General features: G+C 45.6%; 1 protein-coding gene across 1 annotated transcript in view; it reads right to left on the bottom strand.

The window, feature by feature from the left end:
- MROH7 (maestro heat like repeat family member 7) overlaps nucleotides 1-14,685 on the bottom strand; it is a 66,566-nt gene extending 51,881 nt beyond the window's left edge. Inside the window, exons 1-3 of the mRNA XM_036757234.1 lie at nucleotides 13,416-14,685; nucleotides 4,128-4,207; nucleotides 725-804 (exon numbers count right to left, since the gene is read on the bottom strand). Of these exons, the coding sequence (XP_036613129.1) occupies nucleotides 725-804; nucleotides 4,128-4,207; nucleotides 13,416-14,685 (1,430 nt within the window). The remainder of the gene's footprint in view (nucleotides 1-724; nucleotides 805-4,127; nucleotides 4,208-13,415) is intronic.
- Nucleotides 14,686-15,108: the final 423 nt, after the last annotated feature.

Genomic DNA, 15,108 nt, shown 5'->3' on the forward strand with positions numbered 1-15,108 from the left:
CAAGGCTTCGCTCAGTGCATCCCCCAACTTCAGTGCAGATCTCTGAGCTCATAGGAGTAAGAAACTCCCAGTGGAAAAACTCTGTCCACAAATGCAGATTGCCAACCATCTGCCCCTTCTAGTCTTAAGAGAGTTGTATGGGGCATTGAGAAGCTGCAGTGTGTCAAAGGTGAAACTTGAACTCAGACCTTCTGTCCTGCAAGGCCAGCACTCTATCCCCCTCCCTACTATGGTGCTTCTCTGCCCCGTCCAGAGTGGGTTCTTACTGTTTGCTGAATTGAATTATTGAAGGTACTATAGAGATTTGTGGCACGCTTGGAATGGGTGAGTTTGGGGCCAGGACTCCTGGCTGCTCTCCCCCTTCTGTTGCACAAAAGAATGTCCTGACCAAGTTAGAATGCACATGTCTCCAGCAGGCTCTTAGGAATGCTGCCAATGCTGGGATGGTAGGTGGGATGGGGAAACATTTTGAGTGGGCATGGGAGCAGTGTAGACTTCTGATTCTCAGTGTAAGCCTAATCCTTCCTTCTTCACATGGGGAGGATTGATAGGGGACCAAGAGGACGCTAGGAGAGAGATACATCCAGCAGGGATGGGGACAGCTCTGCTCTTAACAGGAGAAGAATTGGGTCAGAAAAGGAGGGGAACACAGGCTACGAGATCCAGCTGGGACAAAGCAGTGGGTTAGGCACAGGGAGAAGCATTGGAGGGGATCTACATGTACCTCAGTTGGGCCAGGGTTATCATGGCCTGCTGCCGATTGGAACTGGAGAGCATGTCCATGGGCTCCTCCTGGATCTGCTTCTGAAGGAGGGGAAAATGGGACAAATGAGTCCCCCCTTCCCACCAGTCCCCCCATCTCACCCCTACAGGGCCCACATGGAATTGCAGAGAATTAGAACTGCAAAGGACCCCAGAGGGCAGCCAGTCTGACCCATGTCTGGAGCTGGAATCCCCTCTACAATATCCAACAAGAAGCCATCTGATCTCTGCTTGAATACCTCTGGGGATGGGAAAATCACTATCTTAGGAGACAGCCTATTCCAATGCTGGACAGCACAAATGTCTCCACAGGCTCCCGCAAGGCCTGATCTCTGAGTGATGGGCAACAGGGACAGGATGAAGCCCCACGTTTAATTCTAGATTGGGAATCTCATGGAGAGGGGTGTTGTGGAGGAAAGTCAGGAGATAATAGAATCTTAGATTAGAGATGGAAGGGTCCCTGGAGGCCACTGACCCCAAAGAGGAGGACTATGATAGCAGTTCTCTTGGAGGTCACAAGCCCACTTACTGCATCTCTGTTCAAGAAGCATTAATGCCGTAGGATAGGATAGGGTTCTCTCTGCCAGTCAGGTTGGCACCTTTCCCGAAATTTATGGCAATTTATGGCCAGAGTTTTGTGGCTGTTGAGGCCTGAAGGGCACAAGTTTGATGCCTTCGGTAGAGCACTAAAAAGTTAAGTGACTTGCCCTGGGTCACACAGCCAATATGGGGCAGAGTAGGATTTGAATTCAGGTCTTTCTGATTTCAAAGCTGGCTCTCTAAAAACTAGGCCACAGTACCTTACATAGCCTAAGTTAATTTAATGTCAAGTTAAATTCAGACCAGGCTCCCTGTAATCTGAGATAGAAGGAGCCCTCTGCCCCAAAACAATGAGCAGTCTAGCTGAAGGAATTCAACAGGCAGCCTAGAAGAATGAAGAGTCAGGGGAACTTGAGAGCAGTCTTCAGGTATCTGAAAGACTGTGGCAAGATGGCGGGATTAGCTTTGTTCTGCTTGGCCCCAGAGGGAAGAGCCAGGAGAACTTGGGGAGAGAACAAAATTCCTCCCAATGAGAGCTGTCCCAAAGTTGACTTGGGCTGCCCGGGGAGTGGTGAGCTCCCCATCCTTGGAGGTGTTCAAGCAGAGGCCAGAGGGTGACCGTTTGTTTGGCCCCAATGTAGTGGGTGCTGTGGAGGATGAGGGATTGGACTGGATGGCCACTGCTGCCATCCTTCCTACTCTAAACACCCTCAGTCTACACCCGCTGTAGTCTCCAGCCACATTTTCTTCTCCTACCAGGCAAGCAAAACTGATTGCCATCCCCAAAGCGCTCCACACCCATCATCTCATTTCATCCTCAACTCTAGGGAGTAGGTGCTGTTGCTATCCCCATTTCACAGAAGAGGAAACTGAACCCCTTCATTGGCTCCTCACTGGCTTTTCCCATTTTTGTCTTCCCTCATTAAAGTGCAAGCTCTGGAAGGCAGAGACTTGTCTTCCCAACACTTGGCCTATTCCTGGTGCCTGACACTTGCTAGGAAGCCTTTCCTGATCCCCCTTAATTCTAGACATTGTCCTACTGATCATTTCCACTTTATCCTCAATATAACTTGACTATATGTACTTATTTCCTTCATCAGACCATGAACTCCTCAAGAGCTGGTTTGGGCCTTTCTTTGTATCTGCAGCATTTAGCACAGTGCCTGACACATAGTAGGTGCTTCATACATGTTTATTGACTGACCAATGGCACAGTAAGTACTAAATAAATGCTTCTTGACTTGGTTTGACTTGACCCTGAGTGAGTCATTCACTTTTCCTGGCCTCAATTTTCCCATCTGTAAAATGAGGGGATCGAACTTGGTGGCCTCGAAGGTCACTTCAAACCCTAAATCTAGGATATTGCAACCTCACAAGTCCTTGATCTTGCTATGTTATATCCTTTCTGTGGTGCTTCCCAGCACCTCTTGAGTCTTGAATGGCCTCCTTGATCCCATCTATCTCCACAGATGCATCTATCTGTCTGTCTGTTGATCTATCTGCCTACCTATCTCTATCTATCTATCTACCTGTCTATCTCTCTCTATCTCTCTATCTACCTATCTCTATCTCTCTATCTCTCTCTGTCTACCTATCTGTCTGTCTGTCTGTGTATCATCCATCCATCTATTTATCTATCTACCTCTCTATCTATCTCTCTCTAGCTCTCTATCTACCTATCTCTATCTCTCTATCTCCATCTATCTGTCCGTGTATCCATCCATCTATCTATCTGTCTATCTATCTATGTCCATCCATCCATCCATCCATCCTCCTGCCTGTCTGCCTTCCTGTCTGTCTGTCTACATAGATCAATCTATATTCATATCTCTGGCTGTCCTGCAAAGGCAGCCCTTCCACATTTTACATATGAGGACCTGGGGCCCAGAGGTGCTGGACGTACTGAGCATCAGAGGGAAGATTCAAAGCCAAGTCTCCTTTGACTCCCAAACCAGTGGCCTTCCACTGTGCCTCAAGGCTTCACAGTCCAAGATGATAGAATCTTTCAATGGCAAATCCAGTCACGATCTTCAGAGATCATCTCATTTTGACCCCCTCGCTTTTCAGAGGAACAAACTGTTCTTCCTACCATGTGTCATAAGGCCCAGTCACGCCATCAGATTCTTGGACCCTCACAAGGCTAGCATGGAATCCTGGAGAAATGGCAGCCTGAGCACTCCAGCTCTGACACTCCCTAGCTGTGCCATCTGGGCCAAGGTGTCTCCACTCCAAACCTCAGTTTCCTGAACTTCTAGAGGAGGACAATGAGGCAGCCCCCACATGGAGGGGGTGATGGGGAAGAAGGCACTTGGCAAATCCAAAGCTCTACAGAGATGTCAGCTGTCACTGGTACAGTATAGATAAGGAAAATGAGAAAAGACAAGTGACTTGGCCAAGGTTACGAAACTGGCAAACTACGGGCACCCAGGTCTCTTAAATCCCTGAATTCCAGGCTATTTGTGACAGGTCACACCTACTGCCTCCTTCGGGAAAAGGGAATTTCATTTCATTTCCACTATTCTACAGTCACAAACTTGGACGGGATCTCCGCCATCCCCCAATCTTTATCATTAGCATTCTAGGCTCCAAGATCATGTCCATCCCTGAAAATCTGTATTCAAAAGACTTTCCTAGGTCTGACATTCTAAGTTTTAAGGCCACTCCCAGGCCTGACATCCCCTGTTCTACGGCCCCTCCCAGCTCTGACATCCCCAGCTCTCAGGCCCCTCCCAGCTCTGACATCCTCTGTTCTAAGGCCCCTCCCAGAATGTTCCCCTGAGGTTCCCACCTCCCAAGCACCACAGACCAGCATAAGGCTCCCGCACCATTATCTTCTTTATCAGCTGTCTCTTTTCTTCATCCTTCTCCAGCTGCTCTTGGCTTCTCTCCGTGGTAATCTTATTCTCTTCCTCCCAGAGGGCAAAAGGGAAAAGGCCACAAGGTGAGCCCCAGCTCTCCATGGGCTCAGAGATCTGGCATATATATATGACCAAATGGAACCCTCCTCTCTCCGGCTGGCAACCAAGTGTGGACTTGGAGGGCCTTCAGCTGAACCGGGGAAGGGACCATTGTGTTAAAGTTGTAAGATCACAGACTAGGGGTTTGAAAGGACCAGAGGGGCCATTTAGTCTGACCCCCTCATTTTACAGTTGAGGAAACTGAGGCTCACTTACCCCCTCAACAGAGGATTTTCTCAAGATCAGTCAAGCACAAAGAAGAGTTGGGGATCAGCTCTGGTGCCAACTGTCTGGAGGGATCCCCAGTCTCCAAGGAAGAGCATTGGGCAAGGGAATGCATTTCGGATAGATCATTGACTAGCCAGTGAGGCAGGCAGGTGCTATTTCCCAGTTCCAATATCCAGACTAGGACCCCTCCCTTCTCAAGGGGCCAACCTCACCAGTGTTCAGAAATGGCAGGCGGTGGGGGAGGGGAGCAGGGAAGAGCCAAAAAGGGTTCTAGTGGGACCTCACACAGAGTAGGCCATGAGTCTGAAAAAGAATGAAAAGGACCAGTCCCCCTGCCTTTGCTTTCTGGTTGAATTTCTAAAAGGCTTTGTTGAGAGACTGCTCAGTCACTGGGGGAGACAGAGAAGAGACAAGAGCTGGAGAGAAAGAGAAAAGAAAGGCATGGAAGGACTGACCCTATGCCCAAACGAGAATGGATGGTGCTCTTCTCCTCCCATTCAGAACATGTCCCCTACTCCACCTATCAAAAATCCCCAATTTAATCATGACTGAGAACCTTCTGGAGACATAGGCATTCTGACTGGATTAAAGCCTTTTGTTGCCTGGGAGTTGTTTGACTTTAGTTGACACAGAACCAGAGAAAAGTTTGCCCAATTTATCCATCGGCTCTCACTAACACCCAAATAAAGCTGACCGCAGGAAGATGGTACATGAGGTATCTCCCTCTCTTGGCCTTTCCAAATTCTGCCTGTCCTTCATGATCCAGGAAGCTTTCTCTGACCATCCCACCCCACAACGTCCTCCCTGTACTTGTCACTCAGCCTTTACCATAGACTTAACTTGCCCACGTCTCTATGGATGGCCATGATACAAAGCACACTGGGCCTGGATGCCTGGAGACCTCAGATAAGCCTCCTAGTCACAGGGTAGCTTTAATTCAAGGCTCAGAGTAAATGATTTCCAAGGTGTCTTTGAGTGCTAATGTTCTGGGGCTACTAGAGGATGGCTTGTCTCCCCATCTGGACTGTAAGCTTCTTGATGCCTGGGCCAAGGGCCTTCCTCAGGCTGGGCCTTAGTGTCTTCCTCTTTAAACTGGGAGACTAGGAGTAAATAGAAAATCTAGAACTCCCCTAGCCCTAACTTTCTATGATCCAAAGTCCCTCCAAGCTTAACCCTTCTATGTCTAACATTCTATATTCAGTACTCTAAGGTCCTACCCAGCTCTGATGTTCTATGTTCTAGATCCCTGCCAGCTCAGATGTTCTGTGTTCTAGCATTCTATATTCAGTACTCTGAGGTCCTGTCCAACTCTGATGGTCTATGTTCTAGATCCCTTCCAGCTCTGACATTCTGTGTTCTAACGTTCTATGTTCAGTACTCTAAGATCCTGTCCAGCTCTGATGATCTATGTTCTATATCCCTCCCAGCTCTAACATTCTGTTCTAACCTTCTATATTCAGTACTCTAAGGTCCTATCCAGCTCTGATGTTCTATGTTCCAGGGTCTCTTCTAGCTCTAACATTCTCTATTCCAGGCTTCCTCCTCATTCTATTGTTCAAGATTATGTTATCTGTCTCACACAGCCTCTGCCAAAGGGTCCTAACTACATCGTGACAAAGGCATGAGTAAACAAAGGAATGAGGGTACGAATCACTTCTGGGAAAGGCAGGCAGGGTCTTCTGGGAGGTTAAACTCCAGGAGAAGATCCCCTGTAAAGACTTCCTCTATGAGGCTATGTGGACAGGGCCCTGTCTGGGTCATTAAACAGGGAGGAGTCAGGCTCCCAGGACCTCCCAGAAGGGGACAGACAGATGGAGCAGGAAGCCAGGACCCTTAGCTTTAGAGGAAGTGGCTCTGACTGGTCAGACCCAAAAAAGAGCCCTCTGTGGATGGATCACAATCTGGAGGTAGGTCTCCAGTGGAGTGCCCCAGGGATCTGTCCTTGGTCCTGTGCCGGTCAACATTCGATCCGTGATTCAGATGAAACCAGAGACAGCATGCTGGTCATGCTTGTGCTATATAAGTGCTGTTCTTGATGCCTTCTCCTTGGGGAGGCTTGAAGTGGCCTCAACATAGATCTCAGAATGTGAGAAAGAAGAAGGGTTAAGTTCTCCCCACCCCTCCCTAAGAGGGAAAGAAATGTGGAAGGCAGGAGGGCACAGGCTGGTCACACAATCTCCTGCCTTTGTCAGAGATGCCCCAGGACCCAGAATAGGATGCAGAGCCCTGGCCGTTCCTGAGGGCCACTGAACAGACCGGGCTTGGGAAATCCCATGGAGCTGACTTGTCGATGGAGCTTCATTCTGAATCTCTGGGTGAGTGTTATGAAGTCAGAGTATCATAGAATCTCAGACTATCAGAGCTGGGAGGGGCCTCAGAATAGGGATGTCAGAGCTGGGGGGCCTTAGAACAGGGAGGGTCTGTCAGAGCTGGGAAGGAACTTGGAAAGGAAATGTCAGAGCTGGGAGGGGGCTTAGAAGAGAGAATGTCAGAGCTGGAAGGGGCCTGAAAACAGAATGTCAGAGCTGGGAGGGGTCTTAGAACAGGGGATGTCAGAGCTGGGAGGGGCCTGAGAACAGGGGATGTCAGAGCTGGGAGGGGCCTTAGAAGAGAGAATGTCAGAGCTGGGAGGGAGCTTAGTACAAACAAATATAGAATGCTAGACTAACTGGAAGGGATCTTTAACATAGAATGTCAAAGGCCAGGAGGTACCTTAGAACATAGTATATCAGCTGAAAGGGACCTTTGAATATTGAATGTTGGACTATAAAATGCAGACTACTAGAGATGAAAGTCTAACTTCCTCATTTTATAGGTGAAAAAAGAGGTCCAGAGAAATGACTTGCCCAAAATCATACAATGAATTATCATACCTTCTTTATATGTGAACATCTACTCCCCTTGACCATGTTATAAGCTCTTCCAGGACAGGGATCATGATTTCTTTTAGGTCCTTCCATTATGGAGTGACTGTAAATCTTTCTTACACACACACACACACACACACACACATTTTGGTGTAAGGCTGGGTTTATCTCCAGTAGTTCCACTTCAGAAAACACCCTTAACAAGGAAAAACTAAGGAAAGTGGTAACTATTGAAATTTCAAATTCAACTGGGTTAGAGATTATTGCTGGGAGTGGGGAGAGTGCTCTGTTTTTGGACATAGAGTAGAAAATGACTCAGATTGGAGGAAGGAAAACACTTGTTGTTTCTTGGAGCTAGCATGGAAACATGATTACATGGTTTGTCTTGTTTTGTTGTTTTTTTTTCAGATGGGAAATCTAAGAGCTGTAGTGTAGGAGCCCCGGACTTAGGGGCTCTTAAGGAGGATCAGGGTGTTAGCTCCATACCACTGTGTCACTGGGCAAGCCAGTACTACCATTCTCGTCAGAGAAGCTTCCTCAGTTTCCACTATCTGCTTCCCAGGGCTGACAGGAGCTTAGGCAAGTCTTAAAGCTTTGTAGAAATGTGGACTTTTATTTCTTTTTATCCCTGGTAGTTCTCTTTCTGGTAAAGCTAAGCAAGAAAGTTAAGATAGACATATTCTTCAGCTATGAAGGGAATATAAAGAAATGATCCCAGGTGCAAAGGAGTTAGTTGCTTAGTAAAAATCCAAGCAGATAAAGTCAAGGTACTGGTTATAACAATGTGAACCTGCTGTGGAATATTCTTATCACTTGCTGCCAGGGTAAGATCTGGTGTCCTGATGTGGGAAGCCCTGTGCCTACAGCTGTGACCTCCAGACTCAAGGTCCGAACCCTAGAGCTTGCCTGCAGGACCATGGGCAAATCACATTCCCTCACTGGGCCTTCAGAAAGAAAGTATGAGAACACCAAAAGAAAGCAGACAGCTGTGATTGAAGACTAGTTTTCATGTGCCTGCCTGCTATCCATTAATCCCCATACCTCATCAGAAATCATTCATTATTCCTCTGGGCTATAAGAAAGGTTCAGAACATGCTCTGCAGGCTGATGAGTGGAGGTTTGGTGGGAATGAAATTTAGCCTGTAGATATGCATGTGGAACAAATAGTCAAAGGATGGACACGTGTGTAAGGAGTGTATGTATGGTGTGAAACTTGGCACTTTGGTAACTCCTCAAGTTGGGCAGCTAGGTGGCACAGTAGATAGAGCACTGAGCCTGAAATCAGGAAGATCTGGGTTCAAATCTGACCTCAGACACTAGCTGTGTGACTCTGAGCAAGTCACTTAACCCAGTTTGCCTCAGTTTCCTCATTTGTAAAATGAACTGGAAAAGGAAATGGCAAACTGCTCCAGTATCTTTGCCAAGAAAGACCCAGATGGGGTCATGAAGAGTCAGACATTACTGAAACAACAACAAAAATAAGTTTGGGGCACGAGTCTGGGTTTATGGAAACATGGAGGAGCAGCTACCCCAGCGGCTGGCTTATTCTACTGATCCTTTAAAAGATGCTTGAGAGCACATTAAGCTCTGGCTTCCAGTGTCCTTCCATGGAGGAATGGGAGAACTTGGGGGAGCAACCTAATCTCTGGATTGGGGACTATGATGACAAACTGTGGCATTTTTAGTTGTCTGATTATCACAGTTTCTGAGCCCCCAGTGGTCTCAGTACAAGGGAAAAAAAGGTTCAAGAATAAACCAACATGTGTAATAAAAGACCATGGAAAGATAAACTAAAAATTACTTGGAAACTAAATAATCTAATTCTAAAGAATGAGTGGGCCAAAGAACAAATCAGAGAAACAATTAATAACTTCATTGAAGAGAATGACAATAATGAGACAACATACCAAAACTTATGGGATGCAGCAAAAGCAGTTCTTAGGGGAAGTTTTATATCTCTAAATGCTTACATGAATAAAATAGAGAGAAAGGAGATCAATGAAATGGGCATGCAACTGAAAAAGCTAGAAAAAGAACAAATTGAAAATCCCCAATTAAATACCAGATTAGAAATAAAATTGAAATCAAGAAAACTATTGAACTAATAAATAAAACTAAGAGCTGGTTTTGTTAAAAAAAACCAGTAAAATTGATAAACACTTCATCAATTTGATTTAAAAAAAGAAGAAAACCAAATTACCAGTATCAAAAATGAAAAGGATGAATTCACCTTCAATGAAGAGGAAATTAAAGCAATAATTAGAAATTATTTGGCCCAATTGTGTGCCCATAAGTTTGACAACCTTAGGGAAATGGATGAATATTTCCAAAAACATAAATTTCCCAGGTTAACAGAAGAGGAAGTGAAATTTCTAAATAACCCCATTTCAGAAAAAGAAATTGAGTAAGTCATCAATGAACTCCCTAGGAAAAAATCTCCAGGGCCAGATGGTTTTACATGTGAATTCTATCAAACATTTAAAGAACAATTAATTCCTATACTTTACAGACTATTTGGGAAAATAGGTGACGAAGGAGTCCTACCAAATTCTTTTTATGACACAAATATGGTACTAATACCCAAACCAGGTAGAGTCAAAACAGAGAAAGAAAATTATAGACCAATTTCCTTAATAAGTATTCATGCAAAAATTTTAAATAAAATATTAGCAAAAAGATTGCAGCAACTTATCATGAGAATTATACACTATGACCAGGTAGGATTTATTCCAGGAAGGTAAGGCTTGTTCAATATTAGGAAAACTATCAGCATAATTGATCATATCAACGACAAAACTAGAAGAAACCATATGATTATCTCAATAGATGCAGAAAAAGCTTTTGATAAAATACCCATTCGTATTAAAAACACTAGAAAGCATAGGAATGAATGGAGTCTTCCTTAAAATTATAAATAGCATCTTCCTAAAACCATCAGCAAGCATTATATGTAATGGGCATAAACTAGATGTATTCTCAACAAGATCAGGGGTGAAACAAGGATGTCCATTTTTACTCCTATTATTCAATTTGGTACTAGAAATGTTAGCTGTAGAAATAAGAGAAGAAAAAGAAATTGAAGGAATTAGAATAGGCAAAGAAGAAATTAAATTATCACTCTTTGCAGATGATATGATGATTTACTTAGAGAATCAAGTTAAAAATCTACTTGAAATAATAAAAAACTTTAGCAAAGTTGCAGGATATAAAATAAACCCACATAAATCCTCAGCATTCCTATGCATTACTAACAAAGCCCAACAGCAAGAGATAGAAAGAGAAATTCCATTTAAAGTTACTGGAGACACAATAAAATATTTGGGGGTCTATCTGCCAAGACAAACCGAGGGCCTATATGAACACAATTACAAAACACTTTTCACACAAATAAAGTCAGATCTAAATAAATGGAATAACATTAGTTGTTCATGGTTAGGCTGAGCTAATATAATAAAAAACAATTTTACCTAAATTATTTTACTTATTCAGTGCCATACCAATCAAACTACCAAAAAATTATTTTACAGAGCTGGATAACATAATAACAAAATTCATCTGGAAGAAAAAGAGGTCTAGAATATTGTAATAGTAATTAAGGTCAGACTTTTTGCTGTTGCTTTAGTGATTCTGGCTTTGTTTGAATGGGGCAGATAAACTGGGATGTTTTTGTATTTCTCAGCACCAAGACAATTGGGAGCCATTGACTTATAGCTGATGTGATATTGGGGGTGGGGAACTTCTCCACACCCAGCCTGGGTGAGGTCAGGGCCCTCTGGCCCTGAACAGGATATATAAGCGCAAAGGTTAGCGTTCTCACTTGGAGCTCTGAGCCACAGCAGGAGCGGCGTGTGACTCTGGGCCAGCCATTCTAATGAGCTCCCCAGCTGTACACCCAGATGTTGAAAACTACGAATTGTATTTGGTCTGTAATTCAGGGTGCTGGCTGTTATTTGTATGCTGGATTAAAGTAAGATTGTTAACCCCTTAATGTTGCTTTCCTTAAGTAAAGCAGATCAAAAGGACCTGTGTTGGCAGCTTTCTGGGTGCTGGTTGTTGGTGGATCTTACACCCCCACGGAGGCTGCTAGCTGGATTGTTGACACAAATATCAAGGGAATTAATGAAAAGAAATGCTAGGGAAGGTGGCCTAGCCATACCAGATATTAAACTGTACTATAAAGCAGCAGTCATCAAAAGTACTTGGTACTGGCTAAGAAGTAGAGTGGTGGATTAGTGGAATAGGTTAGGTACACAAGATGGAGAAGTCAACAACTATAGCAGTCTACTCTTTGATAAACCCAAAGAGGCCAGCTTCTGGGCTAAGAATTTGCTATTTCACAAAAGCTGTTGGGAAAATTGGAAAATGGTATGGCAGAAACTGGGCATAGACCAATATCTTACACTGTATACCAAAATAAAGTCAAAATGGGTTCATGATTTAGGAATAAAGGCTGATACCATAAACAATTTGGGAGAGCAAGGAATAGTTTACCTGTCAGATTTATGGGAAAGGAAAGAATTCATTTGGCTCAGTTCCCTGTATATTTTAGATATGAAGCCTTTATCAGAGACACTGGTTATAAAGATTTTCTCCCAATTTTCTGCTTCCCTCCTAATCTTTGTTGCATTGGCTTTGTTTATACAAAAACTTAAAAATAAATTTATTAAAAAAAATAAACCAACATTCCCGGAGTTGGGAGTAAGTATAATTTGTGGCAAAGGGGAAATATTGATGAGTGCAAATTTTGTTGGGGGAAGGAGGGTTGAGGTGTGCCAATTACCACTCTTCTGATGCAGGTATTGACAAGTTCTGTATCTTCCAAACTCTCCCATCAACCAACCTGTCTCTCTCCATTTGTCCACAAGGATTGTGTCACTGTCCTATGCTTTGCCAATGGGATCCCCCCTCATCTGCTAGTCCAATAACAGTGAGCAAAGAAATAAGGATAGTCTAGCATAACTGTTTTCAGTGACCCCGTGCGGCTCTCTGGGAACACGTCTCCTTTTCCAGATGCTCACAAGAGGCCCCTTTTCATGAGCTATTCTGGAATTCTGCCAATGAGACGTTCCAGGTTCACCAGGCCGTGGTTGGTAGCTGCCGTCCTGAGCCCCGTAGCCCCTCTCCAGGCCCTGTTTGTGCTCAAGCATCACCTGCAACCATTTAGAACTCTGGGCAGCGTGGAAGAGTCCGGAAGAACTGGGTTCAAATCCCAGCTCCGCCAATTGTTAGCTGGATGAGACCGGGCAAATCCATTCACCTACGTCTCAGCTTCCTCATTTGTAAGGTGTAGACAATAATAACATTGAGCAGACAGGGTCTTTGTGAAAGTCAAATGCATGTAGAGTGCTTCCCAAGCCTCCAAATGCTTTGTAAATGCCTGCTATTATTCTTCTGGGCTTGTGGGACTCTCTCCCTCCCCCTCCCCCCTCTTCCTTCCTCCCTTCCTCCTTCCCTCCCTCCCTCCCTGTCTGTCTGTCTCTCTGTCCCTCCCTCCCCCTCTCCCTTTCCTTCCTGCCTCCCCTCCCCCTATAAGGAGCTTTTACCTAATGTTTAAAAGATTGTCATATCCATGAGTTCATATCTATGAGTGTGCTTTTCAGCAACCTACTCTTTGTCGATCAGGGCAAAGATTTCAGGGTGGCAGGTAGTGGGGGTGGGAGAGTGGTGTCGGTGGTGTGGACCCAGTGTTTTTGGTGCCATTTCATGGATGAGCAAATTGAGGCCTAGAGAGGGAGACATAGGTTGGCTATGGCCTCAAAGAGATTTGATGGTAGAGTCAGGACTTGAATCTGGGTCCCCTGACTCTCAGGCCAGGTCTCCTCCCCATAGGCTCAGGGGAAGGAAGGCTTGGATTCAGAGTCAGAGGGCCTGGGTTCGAGACCTAGCTTTGCCACTGATTTACTCCATCACCTAGGTCAATTCCTCTCACTTCTCTGAGTCTCAGTTTGCCCACATATAAATCAGAGGGTAAGACTAGGTGACCTGTAAGGTGTTTCCAATGGATCCAAAGCCTTGAGGCTCTAGTGCAGAGATCTCAGTGCAAAGCCCTGGGTTTCCTTACCGTCAAACATGGACTGATAGGTGTAGATGTCTTCAGAGGTAAACTTCTCTAGGGCTTGGAGTGTCATGGAGGTTCTATTTTCCATTTTCCTCTTGAGTTCTGTTGTCCTGCTGTTATGCCCTATGGGCATTTGGAAGTCCTCTGAATCATCCTGGTTGCTTGTCAGGGTCACACAGGAAGCATCTGTCAGGATGCAGCCTGCATCAGCCTTCTTGTCCTGTCTGTCATCGACCACCAGGGACATGCAGGCAATGGGTGCAAGGGTCATGAGTGAGTTGGGCCTGGCAATGTTGGAGTCTGAAAGGGTTTTGTTGGCCAAAGTAGAATTAAAGGCCGCATTGGAGTTGCCCATTCCCATGATCATGGTCTTCTTGGAGCCTGGACTTGAGTGTGGGGACAGGGCCGTGGTGGAGCTAGACTTGGAGATGTTGCCTATCCCCAGAACCAGGGACCTCCCAGAGTCAGGACTGGGGATCACATTGGAGAAGGTCCACAGGGTTAAGTTGCAGCTCGGCTCCAACTTCCTTTGGAAGTTTGGACTCAGGGTCAAGTCAGAGGTCATTGGTTGAGTGCTGGTAGAATCAATCAGGGAGCCAGGGTCAAAATTCAGACTCAAGGCCTTTCCAGAAGTCAGGCTTGGGCTTGGGCTCACCTTGGCTGGCCTGGTCTTGGGGGTACTATTTGAGTTCAAGTCCAAGGCTCTGTGGGTGCTAGGACTTTTATTCTCAAGGAGGGTAGAAGAAAGAGTTGGTACAAGGGGCATGTTGGAGCTGGGGCTGGTCCTGTCAGCTTCTTGGCCTGGAAGAAGGCTCTGGCTGGGGGCCGAGGCACCTGTGATAGTGGAACCGAGGCTGGAAGTCTGGTCGGACTCAGGATCACTTGAGTCAGTTAGGCCTGACACAAGAACCACGCCAGGGCCTGGAGCAGGGATAATATTGAAGCCAGAACTGGAGGTGCCATTTGACTCCATGCCAATGGTCTTGCTGGAGGTGGCAATCTGGAGCTTGGTGGAGGTCAGAGCAATGGCCAGGTCTGAGTTATGCTGAGAGCCACTCTCTGAGTTCGGATTCTCGGGGTCACTCCCCACAGAAGTTGGAGCCAGGACAATGCTAGAGACCAGCCTGGGCATGTTGTCCACATTTGGAGCCAGGGTCTCACTCGTGTTGGGACTCAAGGATATGCCCAGGTCTGGGGAGAGGCCCATGTCTGGATTGGGGGTCGTGTCGGGTCTTTCACTGAAGTTTGGGCTCCTGTCTGGATTCAGGTCCATGCCTGATCCCTGGGGCTCTAAAAGCTACTGCCCCCTCCTTCCTTCCAAAAGCCAACTGTCCAGCACTCTGCAGCTCCCCTGGAAGAAGGGAGAGGTTAGACACTATAGGCATCCTGACCTTCTATACCAAAGAGGAATAGGGGAGTAAGGAAGGGCATCTTGGGACAGAGAAGTGGTGGACTACAGGTACAGAACAAGGCATACCACACCAGATATGCCTGACAGATATTTCTTTTGTTTAACTGAACTTCTTTGTTACAAAAGTAGGTTCTACTGGAGTGATGGGAGGGATGGGGTACTGAAGAGTTGTTAGGAAGTTACAGCAATGGAGAGAAAAGAGCATCAATACAACATTCATTTTTTAAAAAAAGATTGGGCAGATGCCTCACAAACAGGGACCACATTTCTGACTAGCTCATAGAT

Source organism: Trichosurus vulpecula, chromosome 4 (assembly GCF_011100635.1).
Source record: "Trichosurus vulpecula isolate mTriVul1 chromosome 4, mTriVul1.pri, whole genome shotgun sequence".
NCBI classification, from domain to species: Eukaryota; Metazoa; Chordata; class Mammalia; order Diprotodontia; family Phalangeridae; genus Trichosurus; species Trichosurus vulpecula.